General features: G+C 43.9%; 1 protein-coding gene across 2 annotated transcripts in view; it reads right to left on the bottom strand.

Annotated features, from left to right (window-relative positions):
• LOC129853436 (protein unc-13 homolog C-like) overlaps window positions 1-22200 on the bottom strand; it is a 123083-nt gene that overhangs the window by 60704 nt on the left and 40179 nt on the right. For both annotated transcript variants that reach the window (XM_055919477.1, XM_055919478.1), the window contains 5 exons: window positions 21053-21222; window positions 19067-19182; window positions 18772-18935; window positions 5170-5323; window positions 4830-4898 (listed from right to left, as the gene is read on the bottom strand). In XM_055919477.1, coding sequence (XP_055775452.1) covers window positions 4830-4898; window positions 5170-5323; window positions 18772-18935; window positions 19067-19182; window positions 21053-21222 — 673 coding nt within the window. The remainder of the gene's footprint in view (window positions 1-4829; window positions 4899-5169; window positions 5324-18771; window positions 18936-19066; window positions 19183-21052; window positions 21223-22200) is intronic.

Raw genomic sequence — 22200 nt, 5'->3', positions numbered from 1 at the left:
CTGATATCTGTGTGCTCTGATCTGAGGAGGAACTCTTCTGATTTTTGCCTGCTCGGGGCTCAATAGGTTTTGCTGTACTGCCAGTGATCTTTTAGAGTAGGCTGGTGAGGAAATGTCAGTGGATTCTTTACTGAGTCCGTTACATAAAGTCAACATGCACTCTAAATGAACAGAAGATGTGCATCCCAAAAAGCACCCTATTCCCTGTGTAGTGCACTACTTTGACCGGGTCCCATAAGGCTCTCAATTAAAAGTAGTGCACTACATAGGGAATATGGTGCAATTTGGGATGCACTTAAACTCTCTGTCAATCACAAAAGTAATGCAGAATGTTCATGGACTCAAAGTCTGTATGAAAGCATCAATTCCGCTCAGCCGCTGATCATCGACAAAACTCATTCACTAAACCATCATTCAACTGTGTATTGTGTTTACAGCTTTATTGTCCTTACTTAGAACAACATCTTACATATTCACCCTGAACTAATATAAAATATCCATACTCTTAAAAGACATCCCAAATACAGTACCTCAACGTCTACCCTAAACAGACATCTTATATACCTCAACGTCTACCCTGAAACAACATCCTACCTAAACAGAAATCCTATATCCCTCAGTATCTACCATAAACCATCACCATAGACACCTAAACAGACATCCTATATCCCTCAGTATCTACCATAAACCATCACCATAGAAACCTAAACAGACATCCTATATCCCTCAGTATCTACCATAAACCATCACCATAGAAACCTAAACAGACATCCTATATCCCTCAGTATCTACCATCAACCATCACCATAGAAACCTAAACAGACATCCTATATCCCTCAGTATTTACCATAAACCATCACCATAGAAACCTAAACAGACATCCTATATCCCTCAGTATCTACCATAAACCATCACCATAGAAACCTAAACAGACATCCTACATCCCTCAGTATCTACCATAAACCATCACCATAGAAACCTAAACAGACATCCTATATCCCTCAGTATCTACCATAAACCATCACCATAGAAACCTAAACAGACATCCTATATCCCTCAGTATCTACCATAAACCATCACCATAGAAACCTAAACAGACATCCCATATCCCTCAGTATCTACCATAAACCATCACTATAGAAACCTAAACAGACATCCTATATCCCTCAGTATCTACCATCAACCATCACCATAGAAACCTAAATGAACATTCCAGATCCCTCAGCCTCTACCATGTGACACGTTGGTATGAAGAGATTCAGAAGACAGATGCAGGAATGCGTAATAAGGTTTTTTATTTCACCCAAATGACAGCGTGCTGTGTAAAGGCACAGGGGCGAAGACCAAACAAACACTATACAAAACACAGGGTTGAAACCCAAACTAAAGAGCGAGGAGTACCTCGAAAAAATAACACACACGCACAATGATTAACACACGGGACGAAACCCGCAACCATCTGCGCAATCCACAATGGCACCAAAGCTAAAACACACAGCACAGGTACTCACACGACCAACGGACATAGTAACAATAATGGACAGCCCAATGGAAACCAAAGGGCACACTTATACAAGTACTAATCAGTGGGAATAGAGGACAGGTGTCCGTAATGAAAGTTCCGGAGGGATCCGTGACCCCCCCCCCCCCCCCCCGATGCACCAGCAGCGCACCGGCTACGGGCCTCGAGGAGAAGATCACAGGAACGCAGTGCGGGTTGATGAGGACCCGATGCAGCTGCCGAAGTTGCGTCGTCGTCGGTCCCCGATGTTGCGGCGGCGTCGGACGGACCAGTAGCAGTGGCGTCGGACGGACCGGTTGTGGCGTCGTCGGACGGGCCAGTTGTGGCTGTTGAAGTGATGTCGTTAGACGGCCCAGTTGCAGCTGCCGAAGTTGCGGCGTCGTCGGACCCCGAAGTTGCGGCGGCGTCGGACGGACCAGTAGCAGTGGCGTCGGACGGACCGGTTGTGGCGTCGTCAGACGGGCCAGTTGTGGCTGTTGAAGTGACGTCGTCAGACGGGCCAGTTGTGGCTGTTGAAGTGACGTCGTTAGACGGCCCAGTTGCAGCTGCCGAAGTTGCGGTGGCGGCGGATGGACCAGTTGCAGCGTCGTCGGATGGACCAGTTGCAGCGTCGTCGGACGGGCCATTCCTGCTGTCTCCCTTAATGGTCCATAATTCTGTCACGTTGGCATGAAGAGATTTGGGAGACAGACACAGGAATGCGCAATAGGGTTATTTATTGTACCCAAATTACGGCGTGCCGTGTAAAGGCACAGGGACGAAGACGAAATCAAAATCGTATATCCCTCAGTTCCCCCTAAATGTACATATGCCTGAACGTCTACCCTAAATCAACATCCTATATCCCTCAGTTCCCCCTAAATATACATATGCCTGAACGTCTACCCTAAATCAACATCCTATATCCCCAGTTCACCCTAAATGTACATATGCCTGAACGTCTACCCTAAATCAACATCCTATATCCCTCAGTTCCCCCTAAATGTACATATGCCTGAACGTCTACCCTAAATCAACATCCTATATCCCTCAGTTCCCCCTAAATGTACATATGCCTGAACGTCTACCCTAAATCAACATCCTATATCCCTCAGTTCCCCCTAAATGTACATATGCCTGAACGTCTACCCTAAATCAACATCCTATATCCTCAGTTCCCCCTAAATGTACATATGCCTGAACGTCTACCCTAAATCTACATCCTATATCCCTCAGTTCCCCCTAAATATACATATGCCTGAACGTCTACCCTAAATCAACATCCTATATCCCTCAGTTCACTCTAAATGTACATATGCCTGAACGTCTACCCTGAATCAACATCCTATATCCCTCAATGTCTACTTCAACATGTAGCCTAAATAGACATCCTAGAAGTAGTGAATGGTAATGTATCACCATTACATTTCTTTCATTCCAGCCATTCCAATGAGCCCCTCCTCCGATTTAAAGTGTCCACTGTCTGAAACAACACTCTGTATCCCTGAGCACCTGCTGTGAATCCCTGACAGCAGAACCCGACAGGGGACATCACAGAGGGACAAATCAGCTGTTACACTGTGTCGCTGCATATTCTGACTCCCCTGACGAATACGTTTAAAAGGAGTGGGGGACACTCTCTCTGTCCATTCATCCCTCGGTTTTAGAGAAAAGCAAACTCAATCTGCTTCAGAATATCATTACGGAGAAATCCATACGCCGAGCAAGCGGAGAGACTGACTGGCCTGATCTGAATCTCATTACTGTACGATGACAAGGTGTGTGTGTGTGTGTGTGTGTGTCTGTGAATTGATGTGGGAGCAGAAGGGGAGCGGCAGCAGTCAGAAACAATGTGACATTTCCTGACTGCTTTCAATCAGAGTGTGAATAACACGACAACAGCAATCTGAAAAGACAAGCACAGTGAAAAACCTGCCCCGCTCTCTGTCTTTACCTCTATAATCACACAGTGAAAAACCTGCCCCGCTCTCTGTCTTTACCTCTATAATCACACAGTGACAAACCTTCCCCGCTCTCTGTCTTTACCTCTATAATCACACAGTGAAAAACCTGCCCCGCTCTCTGTCTTTACCTCTATAATCACACAGTGAAAAACCTGCCCCGCTCTCTGTCTTTACCTCTATAATCACACAGTGAAAAACCTGCCCCGCTCTCTGTCTTTACCTCTTTAATCACACAGTGAAAAACCTGCCCCGCTCTCTGTCTTTACCTCTATAATCACACAGTGAAAAACCTGCCCCGCACTCTGTCTTTACCTCTATAATCACACAGTGACAAACCTTCCCCGCTCTCTGTCTTTACCTCTATAATCACACAGTGAAAAACCTGCCCCGCTCTCTGTCTTTACCTCTATAATCACACAGTGAAAAACCTGCCCCGCTCTCTGTCTTTACCTCTATAATCACACAGTGAAAAACCTGCCCCGCTCTCTGTCTTTACCTCTTTAATCACACAGTGAAAAACCTGCCCCGCTCTCTGTCTTTACCTCTATAATCACACAGTGAAAAACCTGCCCCGCTCTCTGTCTTTACCTCTATAATCACACAGTGAAAAACCTGCCCCGCTCTCTGTCTTTACCTCTATAATCACACATTGCAGTAGAAATTGAATGGGAGACACACACACAGAAGCACACAGAAACACACAGAAACAGCAAGGACAAAACAATCACCACACAGGAAGCGATGTTTTTTATGTCACATCATTTCACCAGCAACAATTCAACCACTGACAGTACAGTACAGTCAGGTCTAGTCTACAAGTCTAGTGGACAGGACTAGTGAACAGGACTAGTGGCCAGGACTAGTGGCCAGGACTAGTGAACAGGACTAGTGGACAGGACTTGTGAACAGGACTAGTGAACAGGACTAGTGAACAGGACTAGTGAACAGGACTAGTGGACAGGACTTGTGAACAGGACTAGTGAACAGAACTAGTGAACAGGACTAGTGGACAGGACTAGTGAACAGGACTAGTGGGCAGGACTAGTGAACAGGACTAGTGAACAGGACTTGTGAACAGGACTAGTGAACAGAACTCCTGGAGATAGAAATCATTACAACCATTCATCTCTAGGTTCAACCCCTGGACAGATAATCCTATTATACATACCCGCTGTTTTACAACACTCTACAATTACAATACACACACACACACACACACACACACACACACACACACACACACACACACACACACACACACACACACACACACACACACACACACACACACACACACACACACACACACACACACACACACACACACACACACACACACACACACACACAGAGAGAGTACAAACCCGGTACTTGGACAGATCAATCCTCAGAGAGTTGTGCAGCTGATCTAGAAGTTTGACAAATTTCTCTCTCTGTGAGAAAAACAGATATATAGGTTTCTCCATTAGTAAAGCAGTCACACTGTGAGTTCAACTTAACTTTGAACTTCTAATTTAATAAATTCGTTTTTGGGAGTATTTGAAAGGGTGGAATATATTGTGTAGACGAGGAAACAAAAAACATAACAGTACTGATCAATATTTATGATTTCAGTCAGATGTTTTCAAATGCCCATAAACAATGTAGCTGAGAAGTGTGTGTAGGTGAGTGTGTGTGTGTGTGCGCATGCGTGTGTGTTCTCACCCCAAAGTTGGATGCAGCGAAGCGGTCGGAGGCAGAGATGTTGGTTGAGACGGTGGTGGTGTGGGCAAAGTAGGCGTTGATGTTGGCTAGCAGGTTACTCATCACCGCTGGAACCCCCGGACACATGTACTTAGAGGACAAACAGGAGAAATGCCTGGGGGGACAGAGGGGAGGGGAGGGAGGGCGGGACAGAGAGAGGAAGGCAAAGAGAGGGAGAGAGGGAGGTAAGGAGAGAGAGAGAAAGATAGTAAAATACCAAAACAGTAACTATTCTTTGAAGTGTGATTTAAGTAGTAACTTTCTTTTGATCATGAGAAGGAGGCGATTATTCAACTAGTAGAGGATTTATATTAGAGGAGATTAAATTAAAGAGTCAGAGAGAGAGAGAGAGAGAGAGAGAGAGAGAGAGAGAGAGAGAGAGAGAGAGAGAGAGAGAGTTTTTTGAGTTTTTATAAACCTAATATTGACACACTGCCTTTTCAGAAATGAAACACTAAATATAATTCCTACACAAAATAAATAAAATAAAAATACAAAAGAACATATACATTCAACTTATTTCATCAACAAAAAATAATTTCCCCTCCTCTACAAAACAAAGCGCTCCTTCGTATGCCCACTTCTCCTCAAACAATGGGAGATCTTTTACAGCTGATAAGAACTCAAAATCCACTTTTATTCTTGCTTTCACTAATCCTTTAAAAACACATCTTATATCCTTCTCATACCCCGTGTCTATCTTATGTTTCCTACTAAAAAAAATTGACATCTTAGCTTGTCCCAAAATAAAATTTAACAATTGACATTTTCTTTTCTGTTGCTTACTATATTGAAACCCCAAAATAAAAACATTGTTATTGAAAATCTCACCTACAGCTCTAAACAAAGATTCCAGTATTTCCAATAGAGGCTTTATCCTCTCACATTCCATAAAACAGTGAAAAATGGTTTCTCTTATATTACAAAAAGGACATCCATCTCTAACATCTGAGTTAATCACAGATACAAAAGCATTAACTGCAATAATGCCATGTAAAACCCTCCATTGCATATCACCAGTACCCTTTTGTAACGGTGGTTTGTACAGTGCTCTCCATGTGTCACGCCCTGGCCTTATTATTCTTTGTTTTCTTGATTATTTTAGTTAGGTCAGGGTGTGACATGGGGAATGTTTATGTTTTGTTGTTTTGGGTGTTTATTTGGTAAAGGGGTTAATGGGTGTAGTATATGGTTTTGTGTTGAGTGTAGATGTTTAGCATTGTCTATGGTGGTTAGTTATCTAGGAGAGTCTATGGTTACCTGAATGAGTTCCCAATTAGAGACAGCTGATTTCGGTTGTCTCTGATTGGGAGCCTTATTTAGGGTAGCCATAGGCTCTCATTGGTTGTGGGTAATTGTCTATGTAAGAACGTTAGTAGCCTGTATGTTTGTGCACAACGTTTGTAGCTTCACGGTCGTTTTGTTGTTTTGTTAAAGTGTTTTGTTCGTGTTCATCTTCGTGTTGTTATAATAAAAGAAGATGGCTTATTTTCCAAGTGCTGCATTTTGGTCCGTTAATCCGCCACACGATCGTGACAGAATTACCCACCATAGGACCAAGCGGCATGGAAGGCGGCAACAGGACCTACCCACAAAGGATTTCTGGACATGGGAGGAGATACTGGATGGTAAGGGGCCGTGGGATCAACCTGGAGAATATCGCCTCCCTCGTGAAGAGCTGGAGGCAGCGAAAGCCGAGAGGAGGCGATATGAGGAGGCAGCACGGAGACAAGGCTGGAAGCCCGTGAGTACAACCCAAAAATTTCTTGGGGGGGGCCTTAAAGGGAGTGTGGCGAAGTCAGGTAGGAAACCTGCGCCTACTCCCTGTACTTACCGTGGAGAGCGGGAGTAAGCAGCCAGATCTGCAGTGCGTCTCCTCGGGCCGGCGTACATGGCACCAGCCTTACGCATGGTGTCCCCGGTTCGCCTACATAGGCCGGTGCGGGTTATTCCACCTCCCCGTACTGGTCAGGCGACGGGGAGCATAGAACCAGGTAAGGTTGGGCAGGCTCGGCGTTCAAGGGAGCCAGTACGCCTGCACGGTCCGGTATTTCCGGCGCCACCTCCCCGCCCCAACCCAGTACCACCAGTGCCTCCTCCACGCACTAGCTATATGGTGCGTGTCTCCAGCCCTTTACCACCAGTGTCTAAACCACGCACCAAGCCTCCTGTGTGTCCCCAGAGTCCTGTGCGTCCTGTTGCTGCTCCCTGCACTAGCCCTGAGATGCGTGTCCCCAGCCCGGTGCCACCAGTCCCGGCACCACGCACCAGGCCTACAGTGCGCCTCAGCCGGCAGGAGTCTGCCGTCTGCACTGCAATGACTGAACTGCCCGTCTGCCAAGCGCCATCTGAGCCATCCGTCTCCCCAGCGCCATCTGAGCCATCCGTCTCCCCAGCGCCATCTGAGCCATCCGTCTGCAATGAGCCTGCAAAGCCGCCCGTCTGCCATGAGCCTGCAAAGCCGCCCGTCTGCCATGAGCCCACTGAGCCGTCCGCCAGACAGGAGCCGCTAGAGCCGCCAGCCAGACAGGAGCCGCTAGAGCCGCCAGCCAGACAGGAGCCGCTAGAGCCGTCCGTCAGACAGGATCTGCCAGAGCCGCCAACCAGACAGGATCTGCCAGAGCCGCCAACCAGACAGGATCTGCCAGAGCCGCCAACCAGACAGGATCTGCCAGAGCCGCCAACCAGACAGGATCTGCCAGAGCCGTCAGCTAGCCATGAGCAGCCAGAGCCGTCAGCTAGCCATGAGCAGCCAGATCCGTCAGCTAGCCATGAGCAGCCAGATCCGTCAGCTAGCCATGAGCAGCCAGATCCGTCAGTTAGCCATGAGCAGCCAGATCCGTCAGCTAGCCATGAGCAGCCAGATCCGTCAGCTAGCCATGAGCAGCCAGATCCGTCAGCTAGCCATGAGCAGCCAGATCCGTCAGCTAGCCATGAGCAGCCAGATCCGTCAGCTAGCCATGAGCAGCCAGATCCGTCAGCTAGCCATGAGCAGCCAGATCCGTCAGCTAGCCATGAGCAGCCAGATCCGTCAGCCAGCCATGAGCAGCCAGATCCGTCAGCCAGCCATGAGCAGCCAGATCCGTCAGCCAGCCATGAGCAGCCAGATCCGTCAGCCAGCCATGAGCAGCCAGATCAGTTAGCCAGCCATGAGCAGCCAGATCCGTTAGCCAGCCATGAGCAGCCAGATCTGTCAGCCAGCCATGGGCCGTCCCTCAGTCCGGAGCTGCAGTCCCTCAGTCCGGAGCTGCAGTCCCTCAGTCCGGAGCTGCCATTCCTCAGTCCGGAGCTGCCCCTTACCCTGGTGCTGCCCCTTACCCTGGTGCTGCCCCTTACCCTGGTGCTGCCCCTTACCCTGGTGCTGCCCCTTACCCTGGTGCTGCCCCTTACCCTGGTACTGCCCCTTACCCTGGTACTGCCCCTTAGTCCGGAACTGCCCCTTAATGCAGTGTGGTTAATGTGGAGGTGGGTCGTTTGGAGAAAGCCTAGGAGGTGGTTAGGTACTGTGGTGACGAGGGGACTACGACCAGAGCCGGAGCCGCCACCGTGGAGGGGAGCCCACCCAGACCCTCCCCTAGACTGTGTATGGTGCGCCCGGAGTTCGCGCCTCAAGGGGGGGGTTATGTCACGCCCTGGCCTTATTATTCTTTGTTTTCTTGATTATTTTAGTTAGGTCAGGGTGTGACATGGGGAATGTTTATGTTTTGTTGTTTTGGGTGTTTATTTGGTAAAGGGGTTAATGGGTGTAGTATATGGTTTTGTGTTGAGTGTAGATGTTTAGCATTGTCTATGGTGGTTAGTTATCTAGGAGAGTCTATGGTTACCTGAATGAGTTCCCAATTAGAGACAGCTGATTTCGGTTGTCTCTGATTGGGAGCCTTATTTAGGGTAGCCATAGGCTCTCATTGGTTGTGGGTAATTGTCTATGTAAGAACGTTAGTAGCCTGTATGTTTGTGCACAACGTTTGTAGCTTCACGGTCGTTTTGTTGTTTTGTTAAAGTGTTTTGTTCGTGTTCATCTTCGTGTTGTTATAATAAAAGAAGATGGCTTATTTTCCAAGTGCTGCATTTTGGTCCGTTAATCCGCCACACGATCGTGACACCATGCTGGCTTTACCTTGTCATCAATTCCTAATTTTACCCTCCATGGAGTGTCTTTTCTATTTTTCAATTTATCTTTATTTAACACCTTGACACACCCCCTATACAAGTCTTTCCCATTCACCTCATCCAAACCCACCTCCTCCAACCCTCTCAAATCCAACAATAAACCCTTTCTCTCTGACTCTGGGATATTTGGTGTAATCCCTAGTCTTGGAAATGAGACGTCTTCATCTTGTACCTTCTTCTTGTGGCTATTAAGCATTCCCCACTCTTCCTCTGACAGAAACTTCCTGCAGCTTCCCAGCATTTGTCCGACAATCCTTTCCGACCTCACCCCCAAATGTTCAGCCACCCGTCTTCCATCCATTAAGTCAGACCCTGCCATAGCCATTAACTGTTTTAAGGTGATAATTTTGCCCTTCACCAGAATCTTGGAGAAATGTGGAACAGCTTCATTTGTAGAATCCAGTCTTGCCCCATACACCAGAGGTTCCTCCAACAACCAATGCACTGACTCCGCTGAAGTTCGTCTGGACACCTTCATTATGCTCCACACTCTGAGAAGACCTCTGTAAAACGGAGGTACTCCCTCCCTAGAAATCTGGCTACTATCAACCAGAAATAAAGCCTTCTTTAAACCTAATCCTCCAACCCTCTGTAACACAAGGCCTGCTACCCCCCTCCACACCACATTTTCCTGTCCATAAAGCAACCTTTGAATAAACTGAAACCGGAAAGCAGCAGCCCTACTAGCAAGATGTACCAGACCTTGTCCCCCCTCTTCTTTTGACAAATACAAAACACTTTGTGGAACCCAGTGATATTTATCCCAAAAGAAATTCACAATAATTGCCTGTATCTTAGCCAGAAGGCCAGATGGTGGTTCTAAAACTGCCAACCGATGCCATAGTGCAGAGGCAATCACATTGTTAACTATAATAGTTCGCCCCCTATATGACATTCGAGATAACAACCAACGCCATCTCCTCATCCTCCTCCCATTTCAACCACCCCAATCCAATTTCTTTCCATAATCCCCTCATCTCCTAGGTACACTCCAAGATACTTAAACCCTCCCTTACACCATTCCAGGCCCCCTGGCAAAGCCATGGTCCCTCCAGACCATTCTCCAATCTGTAAAGCACAACTCTTTTCCCAATTTACTTTTGCCGAGGATATTCCCCTAAACCGATCAACCATTAGACTCAAACTATCCACCTCCGCTTGATTTTTCACTAAAACAACTACATCATCAGCATAGGCTGAAAGACGAATAGGAGGAATATCCTCGGAAAGGTACACCCCTTCAATGCGACTTCTAATGCTATTTAGTAGTGGCTCTATAGCAATGGCATATAACATCCCTGATAATGAACATCCCTGCCTAATACCTCTACACACTTTAAAAGGAGCACTCAAACCACCGTTAACTTTCAATACACTTTCAATGTCACCATATATCACCTTTATCATGGCAATAAAACCAGAGCTGAACCCAAACGCCTCAAGCGTATTCCATAAATATTGATGTTCAACTCGGTCAAATGCCTTTTCCTGATCAATTGAAATTAGACCAGCATCCAACCCAATAGCCCTAGAGACGTCCAAAAAATCACGAATCAGAGAAATGTTATCCCCTATCTGCCTGCCAGGAACAAAGTAGGACTGGTCCGTATGTATGATTTGCCCCATCACCTCCCTCAGCCTGTTGGACAAAGCCTTGGACAGTATCTTATAATCAGTGCACAATAAAGCCACCGGCCTCCAGTTCTTCACCTCCCTAGGGTCTCCCTTTTTGGGCAGTAGGGTGAGGACAGCCCTTCTGCAGCTTATTGGTAGTAACCCTCCGGTTAAACTATCATTAACTACTGCTAGCCAATCTTCTCCCAACATAGTCCAAAAAGACTTAAAAAAGTCAACGGGAAGCCCATCAAAGCCTGGTGCCCTTCCATTTTCCATGCCTTTAAATGCAGAGTATAACTCCTGCAAAGACAATGGTTGCTCAAGCTCAACCTGAGCTTCTGCATCCACCTTTGGGAGCCCATCAAGGAACTGCTGTGTCACTGTTTTATCCTCTTTGTACTCACACTTGTAGAGCTCAGCATAGAACTCTACTGCCCTCTTTCTAATTTCACTAGGGCTAGTGAGCTCTTGTCCAACAGCCGATTTGAGACAATGAATAATTTTTCTTTGTCCATTCTTTTTCTCTAAACCAAAGAAAAATTTGGATGAGGCATCCATTTCAGAGATTCCCTGAAACTTACTTCTCACCAATGCCCCCTGTGCTCTGATATCCAGCAGGTCTGCCAATTCAACTTTTTTTCTCTTGAGTGCCTGCGTATGGCCTCGATCTCCTGTGGTCTCAACCAACGTCATGAGTTCCACTATTTCAAACTCTAGGGCTTTCATTGATCTGGTGATATCCTTGGTGACATTCCTTGTGTATTGATTACAAAATTGTTGAATCTGGATTTTCCCTATATCCCACCACTGTTGAATGGATACAAAACTGTCCTTTTGAGACCTCCACCTCTCCCAGAAAAAACAAAAACATTTCCTGAAGTGAGCATCACTCAATAAAGTTATATTAAAATGCCAGAATGCGCTTTTGGGTTTTACATCGTTAATGAACACCACCTCTGTTATTAAACAATGATCTGAAAATCCCACTGGGGTTATCCTTTCAAGGACACACGTTCCGCTAGCGGCACACCCCCCCCACCCCCACTGAAAAGGCAGAGCCGCGAAATTCAAAAAATATATATTTTTTAAATATTTAACTTTCACACATTAAAGTCCAATACAGCTAATGAAAGACACAGATCTTGTGAATCCAGCCAACATGTCCGATTTTTAAAATGTTTTACAGGGAAGACACAATATGTAAAGATGTAAATCTATTAGCTAAAAACACATTAGCATAATCCACCATCTTTTATTTGTCCACCAACACCAGTAGCTATCACCAATTCGGCTAAACTAAGATATTTATAGCCCCTAACCAAGAAAAAAACTCATCAGATGACAGTCTGATAACATATTTATGGTATAGGATAGGTTGTTAGAAAAATGTGCATATTTCAGGTAGATGGCATAGTTTACAATTGCACCCACCGTCACAAATGGACTAGAATAATTACAATGAGCAACGTGTTTACCTAACTACTAATCATCAAACATTTCGTAAAAATACACAGCATACACTAATCGAAAGACACAGATCCTGTGAATACAGACAATATTTCAGATTTTCTAAGTGTCTTACAGCGAAAACACAATAAATCGTTATATTAGCATAGCACATGTGCAAACATTACCCCAGCATTGATTCTAGCCAAAGAGAGCGATAACGTAAACATCGCCAAAATATATTATTTTTTTCACTAACCTTCTCAGAATTCTTCAGATGACACCCCTGTAACATCACATTACAACATACATATACAGTTTGTTCGAAAATGTGCATATTTAGCCACCAAAATCATGGTTAGACAATGGGAAAAGTAGCCCAGCTGGTGAGAAAATGTTGGTGCGCCATATTAGACAGTGATCTACTCGTATACATAAATACTCATAAACGTGACTAAAAAATATAGGGTGGACAGCGATTGATAGACAATTTAATTCTTAATACAATCGCGGAATTACATTTTTTAAATTATCCTTACTTTTCAATACAGTTTGCGCCAAGCGAAGCTACGTCAAAAAAGATGGCGTCCTAAGCCACTAACATTTTTCGACAGAAACACGATTTATCATAATAAATTGTTCCTACTTTGAGCTGTTCTTCCATCAGTATCTTGGGCAAAGGATCCTTTCTTGGGTCTAATCGTCTTTTGGTGGAAAGCTGTCCTCTTGCCATGTGGAAATGCCAACTGCGTTCGGCATGAACTGGAAGCGTGCCCAGAGATTCACAGCGTCTCAGAAATAAATGTCCCAAAATCGCACTAAACGGATATAAATTGCTATAAAACGCTTTAAATTAACTACCTTATGATGTTTTTAACTCCTATAACGAGTAGAAACATGACCAGAGTAATATTACTCCCTACACTAATGCTTGGAACAAGTGCGGGTCGGTGGCCGCCGCGCGCGTGACGCAGCAAGAAAAGAGTTCCTAGCTACAGGTTTTTTTTATTTATAGTGCCTGTGATTGCGCAATCGACCCCATTCAAATCGTCATCACGTAAAGGCATCCAGGGGAAGACGTAAGCAGTGTCCGTATACTCATAGGAATAACATTGGCCTTAAAACTGACTCCAGAACAGGGGCCAACATTTCTGAAATCTGACTCCATGTCAGGGAAATTGCTGTAGAATGAGTTCTGTTCCACTTAGAGACAAAATTTCAACTCCTATAGAAACTATAGACTGTTTTCTATCCAATAATAATAATAATATGCATATTGTACGATCAAGAATTTTGTAGGAAGCCGTTTCAAAAATTACACGATTACCATAAATAGTGACAACAGCACCCCCTAGCCTTAAGAAGTTATCACACTTGATTTACAGACCTGAGATTGATGCTCAAAACAATAAAACCTATCTAACCTGGCCATAGAGATGGTGTTCTCTCTCACATGCGCCCATGTGTACTGCCTTGTGCCTCCATTTTGACTCCGCCAAATATCACACAATTCATGTGTTACAATGAGGCGTTTTAAAAAGGTCCTTGAGGCTATATGAGGTTCTTGGTGATTTCTATCTAAATCACTGACTGTGCAGTTAAAATCCCCAGCAATAAATAAATAATCTTCATTGTTACATTTCTCAATGGTATTTGATAATGTCTCTAAAAAACATACCCTCTCAACTGCCACCACTGGGGCATATACATTTATCAGACACATAGTGATGTTTTCATACCTTGCTCTAACTTTTAATAACCTCCCCTCAACTACCTCTTCAACCTCATAAGACAAAGGCAAAAACCCTCTTGAGAACAATATAGCCACACCCCCACTTTTAGAATTTTTATGACTACACACCACTGTCCCCCCCACTCCTGTTTCCACATAACTTCATTTTCCAAATTACTATGCGTTTCTTGTAGAAAATTTATGTCACTTCCCTTTCCCCTAATTAACTCATACACTAACGCTCTTTTTTTAACATATCTTCCCCCATTTATGTTTAAAGAAGAAATCTTAAAACTGCTCATGAATGAAAAAAATATACAGAGGAAGATACAGACATCCCATCTCTTTACAGAGTTAAAACTGCAACTAAACTCTTTCTTTTTCTTTAGAATTTACATCACTTATCACTCTCGTGACCACCTTCTTAAGTCTAGCAATTTCAGGGCTTGTCAAACCTTCCCCCGTTATTTTTGACATCAAAAACTTTGCTGATTCAATAAACAATTCACTTTCAGGGAAAAAATCAGTTATATTGTAATCCTGCATATATTTCTTCCCTTTTGTCAACTTCAGAAATTGGCGTACCTTCTTAATTCCATACCTTCCTTCCTCCCCAATTATCTCGCTATTTTGTTGTGACGCGTCAGATGACTCACTCTCGCTATCTTCCCCAGAGGAAAACTCCACCATCTCTTCAACCTTTTCATCTTCAACTAATGTATCAATCTCTACCTTCCTCTTAGAATTAGACCCTTCACCACCCCCTACATTCTTTCTCTTACTCCTCGGTACTTTGAAAACAGCTTCTTCCTTTCCTGTTATTTCAATTTCCTCTTTATCTCCAATTTCATTTTCCAGCACCACCTCAGCGACTGCAGTCGCAATCTCACCGACTGTTTCCCCTCCCTCTTTGTTCTGATCCACCACAATTGTCCCCGTATCCACACTGCCTTCCTCTCCTCCTTTTCCAACCACATCTGCCCACCTTCTTCCTTCCCCTGTACCTTTATCAGTTTCATCCCTTCGCGTTGATGCGTTATCTGTACCATCACTATAGCTACTACCGGGCTCTGCGCGCTCCTTCTCAGGACAACTACGCACCAAATGCCCCTCTCTTCCACACCCAAAACATTTCATTGATTCAGTAGAAGCGTAAAAAACATAATCAAATCCATCAATCTTAAAACTGAACGCTAAATTCAGTTCATCAACGTCCTTTTTTAAGATCATATGGACTTCCCTCCTATGAGACACGACATGTTTCAGCAATGGAGATTTGCATCCAAAAAGAACCTTCTTTATTGTAGATACAATTTGACCATGATGAGATAACTCTCGCTCCAACACTTCATCTCTAACAAATGGTGGTACGTTAGACAACATAACCTTCTTAGCCGGATTCATAAGCGGAAATACCTGCGTCTGTGTCTCCCGCAAAACAACACCGTTCTCCACCATCGTATTCACCTTTCCAATGGAATCTAAGAATATCACTACTGCGCTATTCATCCTTGAGGCTGATTTGATGCTATCATACCCAATCATACTACCTACCGCTAAAACACATTCTTCCACTGAACATCCAGCCTCTGCCAAAATCTTCATTCCATTGCGCCGACTAAGTTTTTCATACTCCAAACTTCCACGAGTGGCCATTTCAACCAGCCCCACCCGCTGGTTGTGCCCTCGCGAAATTGTGCCCTCGCACAATGTGCCCTCACAATGTGCCCTCGTTGTGCCCTCGCGAAGCCAATATCATGTTCACTGTAACACTCCAATACCATGTTCACTGTAACACTCCAATACCATGTTCACTGCAACACTCCAATACCATGTTCACTGTAACACTCCAATACCATGTTCACTGTAACACTCAATACCATGTTCACTGCAACACTCCAATACCATGTTCACTGTAACACTCCAATACCATGTTCACTGCAACACTCCAATACCATGTTCACTGTAACACTCCAATACTATGTTCACTGTAACACTCCAGTACCATGTTCACTGTAACACTCCAATACCATGTTCACTGTAACACTCCAATACCATGTTCACTGTAACACTCCAATATCATGTTCACTGCAACACTCCAATACCATGTTCACTGTAACACTCCAATGCCATGTTCACTGTAACACTCCAATACCATGTTCACTGTAACACTCCAATACCATGTTCACTGTAACACTCCAATACCATGTTCACTGTAACACTCCAATACCAATATACACAGAGAGACACATACACACTCTGAGCACATCACGTCCATGCCTGTAGGCCTGATTTGATGAAACTTGTAAAACATCTGATTCAGCTAATCACACACTTCTACGAAACGGCAATGCTACGCAACATAGTTCAGATTTTTTGAAACTTGTTACACACCAGATTCAGCTAATCAACGTCCTCAGGAGCGACTGATTAGTAGAATGAGTTGTTGTAGGGTTGAAGCAAAATTCTCCAGAAGGTATAGCTTCCCAAACGAAGGGATGGCCACCGCTGGGCTATGTGGTTTAGATGGTCCATCCATTATAGAAGGTCTATTTGGATCAGGTCTGTCTGCTGAGCTGCTGTAGACGGCCTTCAGGGTCGACTCTCCCCTCTCTCACTCAACTCAATTACATTCAATTCAATTCAAAGGGCTTTATTGGAATGGAAAACATATGTTTACATTGCTAAAGCAGGTGAAATAGATAATCAACAATAGTGAAATAAACAATAAAAAATAGACAGTAAACATTACACTCACAAAAGATCCAAAAGAATAAAGACATTTCAAATGTCATATTATGTCTATATACATTGTGGTAGTAATGTGCAAATAGTTAAATTACAAAAGGGAAAATAAATAAACATAAATATGGGTTGTATTTACAATGGTGTTTGTTCTTCACTGGTTGCCCTTTTCTTGTGCAACAGGTCACAAATCGTGCTGCTGTGATGGCACACTGTGGAATTTCTCCCAATAGATATGGGAGTTTATCAAAATTGGATTTGTTTTTTAATTCTTAGTGGGTCTGGGTAATCTGCGGGAAATATGTGTCTCTAATATGGTCATACATTTGGCAGGAGGTTAGGAAGTGCAGCTCAGTTTCTACCTCATTTTGTGGGCAGTGGGCACATAGCCTGTCTTCTCTTGAGAGCCAGGTCTTCCTACGGTGGCCTTTCTCAATAGCAAGGCTATGTTCACTGAGTCAGTACATAGTCAAAGCTTTCCTTAATTTTGTGTCAGTCAGTCACAGTGGTCAGGTATTATGTCACTGTGTACTCTCTGTTTAGGGCCAAATAGCATTCTAGTTTGCTCTGTTTCTTTGTTAATTATTTCCAATGTGTCAAGTAATTATATTTTTGTTTTCTAATGATTTGGTTGGGACTAACTGTGTTGCTGTCCTGGGGCTATGTGTGGTTTGTTTGTGTTTGTGAACAGAGTCCCAGGACCAGCTTGCTTAGGGGCCTCTTCTCTAGGTTCATCTCTCTCTCTCTCTCTCTCTCTCTCTCTCTCTCTCTCTCTCTCTCTCTCTCTCTCTCTCTCTCTCTCTCTCTCTCTCTCTCTCTCTCTCTCTCTCTCTCTCTCTCTCTCTCTCTCTCTCTCTCTCTCTCTCTCTCTCTCTCTCTCTCTCTCTCTCTTGCTCTCTCTCTTGCTCTCTCTCTACCTCCCACTCTTTCTCTCTCCATCTCCCCCCTCTCACCCTCTCTTTATCTCTCTTTCCCACTCTCTATCTCCCACTCCCCACCTCCCTCTCTCTCGCTCTCTCCCTCCCTCCCTCTCTCTCTCTCTCTCCCTCCCTCTCTCTCTGAGCTGAATCCATTAAACTAAACCTAAGTAGGTCATGGGAATAGTGAGAGAGAAGGAGAAGGCTGCCTCTTAACAGGTATCTATTCTGCTCTACAGTCAGGCATTGACTGTTAGTGAGTGTCCCAAATGGCACCCTATTCTCTTTATTGTGCACTACTTTTGACCAGGGACCAGGCCTATTAGGGAATAGGGTGGTGTTCGGGACACGGTCTTTATACAATATATTTTAATACTGATACAAGGAAAGGTTAACTTGAGGTGCATTTCAAAGGTTTTCAAAAATGAGCAGCCCGTTTATCTGGAAGGACAGTCATATCAATTATTTATTAAATAGCCTTTCAAAACACAGCGAGAGAGATTAAAAAAAGATGGAGCGTGAGGGAGAGGGGTAGGGGGAGAGGGAGAGAGAGACACACACACACACAGATGCTCATATTGGGGAGCATAATTCATTACTGTGCTCTTAGCCTCCAGATTACCCAGAAGCACTTGCGGGAGGCGAGCGTGGAGAGAGAACACTGAGAACCATGATGACTTCCTGTGAATTCCCATGGTGGCTTTAGAGCGGGGAGCGCACACACACACACGCACACACACAGAAACAGGCAGCCAGGCGCTTCCTTCTCTCTCACACATGCACACTCTGAACCATAGAAATTGAATCCATGGATTCTATAGTTTTAACACTGAGGACACAGAGGCATGCTTTCCTGTATAACATCAGCACATCAGTAAGCCTTCAGAGAACCAAGAGGAGAGAAAAGAGGGAGAAAGAGAAAGAGAGCGTCCTTACGTCATGGCCTGGTAGATGGACTCTACTCCGTATCTCATGGCGAACTCGTCCACTATCTCCTGGGACACGTCGTCATAGTAGACCTTCCACGCCTCCTCTCCTTTCACCTCTGGGATCTTCACCGCTCCACTGTTCTTTACCTCTGTCAGGTGGTGGAACAGGTTCTAAAGGAAGAGAGAAAGACAGGATGAAGAGAATAACATGAGAGAAGAGGAAGAGAGGGAGACAGTTCCTGGAACAGTTTCCATAGAGTGGAGAAGTCCTTCAGACCAGTTGGTGAGTATAGATGTCTTACCTCATGTAAACAGGTGTACTGGCCGTGGGGCGGAGCTACTTTCTCCTCTCCCTTCATCTCCACGTTGAGCTTCAATCTGATGGCTCCCGACACCATCGACTTATCAGTTCTCTTATCTAGAACACAGAACCATACTTATCAGTTCTCTTATCTAGAACACAGAACCAGACTTATCAGTTCTCTTATCAAGAACACAGAACCACACGTATCAGTCTTCTTATCTAGAACACAGAACCAGACTTAGCAGTTATCTTATCTAGAACACAGAACCAGACTTATCAGTTATCTTATCTAGAACACAGAACCAGATGCATCAGTCTTCTTATTTTAAACACAGAACCAGATGCATCAGTCTTCTTATTTTAAACACAGAACCAGATGCATCGGTCTTCTTATTTTAAACACAGAACCAGATGCATCAGTCTTCTTATTTTAAACACAGAACCAGATGCATCGGTCTTCTTATTTTAAACACAGAACCAGATGCTTCAGTCTTCTTATTTTAAACACAGAACCAGATGCATCAGTCTTCTTATTTTAAACACAGAACCAGATGCATCGGTCTTCTTATTTTAAACACAGAACCAGATGCATCGGTATTCTTATTTTAAACACAGAACCAGATGCATCAGTTCTCTTATCTAGAACACAGAACCATACTTATCAGTTATCTTATCTAGAACACAGAAGCAGATGCATCAGTCTTCTTATTTTAAACACAGAACCAGATGCATCTGTCTTCTTATTTTAAACACAGAACCAGATGCATCAGTCTTCTTATTTTAAACACAGAACCAGATTTATCAGTTCTCTTATCTAGAACACAGAACCAGATGCATCAGTCTTCTTATTTTAAACACAGAAGCAGATGCATCAGTCTTCTCATTTTAAACACAGAACCAGATGCATCAGTCTTCTTATTTTAAACACAGAACCAGATGCATCGGTCTTCTTATTTTAAACACAGAACCAGATGCATCAGTCTTCTTATTTTAAACACAGAACCAGATGCATCGGTCTTCTTATTTTAAACACAGAACCAGATGCATCAGTTCTCTTATCGAGAACACAGAACCAGATGCATCGGTCTTCTTATTTTAAACACAGAACCAGATGCATTGGTCTTCTTATTTTAAACACAGAACCAGATGCATCGGTCTTCTTATTTTAAACACAGAACCAGATGCATCGTTCTTCTTATTTTAAACACAGAACCAGATGCATCAGTCTTCTTATTTTAAACACAGAACCAGATGCATCAGTTCTCTTATCTAGAACACAGAACCAGATGCATCAGTCTTCTTATTTTAGACACAGAACCAGATGCATCGGTCTTCTTATTTTAAACACAGAACCAGATGCATCAGTTCTCTTATCTAGAACACAGAACCAGATGCATCAGTCTTCTTATTTTAGACACAGAACCAGATGCATCAGTCCTCTTATCCAGAACATGGTACCGGTCTTATCTAGAACATAAAAACAAACTTAACTAGAATATAGAAACAGTCTAATCTAGAACATGGAAGCAGTCGGATCTGGAACATATAATCACTATTATCTAGAACATAGAAATATTATTATTTAGAACATATAACCAGTCTAATGTACAACATAAAACCAGTTTTATAGAGAACATAGAACCAGTCTACTCTAGAACATAGAACCAGTCTCATCTAGAACATGGAAGCAGTATGATCTGGAACATAGAACCAGTATTCTCTAGAACATGGAAGCAGTCTGATCTGGAACATATAATCATTATTATCTAGAGCATAGAAATATGATTCTCTGGAACATAGAACCAGTCTTATCTAGAACATAGAACCAGTCTTATCTCGAACATGGAAGCAGTCTGATCTGGAACATATAATCATTATTATCTAGAACATAGAAATATGATTCTCTAGAACATAGAACCAGTCTTATCTAGAACATAGAACCAGCCTTATCTGGAACATGGAAGCAGAATGATCTGGAACATACCCAGGTTGTACCACACATCCATCTCCCCACTGAGCATGCGGACCTCGATGATGGTCTGACCCAGGAAGTCGTCCGACTCTCGTTTGAAGTGTTGTTTCATGCGAGACTTGATGTCATCATCCTCATCCCACACACGCACCTTGATCCGGTCTGTAGCGTTGTGACACTCACTGCACAGCAAAGCACCATGTGTAGAAAAACAGCACCAGTAAAGTGAATTAGTTTAGGGCGATATTAAAAAAAGACACAAGTCGCTATTATAATAAAAATACAATGATTATCAGACAACTTTGCTATTGTCATTCATTGCAGCTGCAGTGCTGGTTGTAGCGTGAGTGGGTGTAGGGTGAACACACATATTATAAAAGCATTGACAGTGCTGAATAACAACTTAAACACACTCTATTTGTTGAGTCTCTTTAGTCATAGTTTTAACAGTTTTGAATTCTCACAGTATCAACGTTGCTGTGCGTTCAAGTTTTATTTTTACCGTCTATGGCTCGAGGAAACTGTGCAGACACAGTGATCTGAACTATCTTATTGGCCAGCGGTAGGCCTGTAGGTGCACTTGATTTCCTCTCTGGACCTGCCGGGTAAGCAGAGTTCTACCTTCAGACACATGAAAGGGTTCAAAATAGGAACACTTTCCCTTCCCGTCATTAGGGCTGCTGAATCAAGTGCATCTGACGCCTACAACGCAAAAGGAATAGAAACATGTGGAACGTAAGGCTTTATTGTTTGTTTTTTTACAGAAATGTTTGGTGATTGACTAGGAATGCCTTGGAGATCGACCAGTCGATTGTGATCGACCGTTTGGTAACCACTGGTTTAGGGTGTCCAAACCTCATGTCTCCATCGTAATTAGTTCAAAAGTTATTGCCGTTTTTACCCTTGTAGGATGGCCCAAATTAGGGTGACTAAATCAGAGAAAAAAAGCTGTAAAAAATCTAGAAAAAGCCCTTGAAGGTGAAAATCTGTGTGGCCCTCTTCCTTCCTCCCTCCTCCCATCCTCTCTAGAGCCGCTCAGCTGTTTTATCTACTGGCAGCAGCTCTGACCTAACTTGATATGACCTCACACTATCCTGGAGCACAAACAGACCTGGAGACTCAGTGTAGTCACGTCACAGTCATATGTTATGGCAAGGGTT

This window comes from Salvelinus fontinalis, chromosome 4 (genome assembly GCF_029448725.1).
Source record: "Salvelinus fontinalis isolate EN_2023a chromosome 4, ASM2944872v1, whole genome shotgun sequence".
NCBI lineage: Eukaryota > Metazoa > Chordata > Actinopteri > Salmoniformes > Salmonidae > Salvelinus > Salvelinus fontinalis.
Note: the sequence above shows the minus strand (reverse complement) of the source record. Positions and strands in the feature narration are given on the sequence as shown.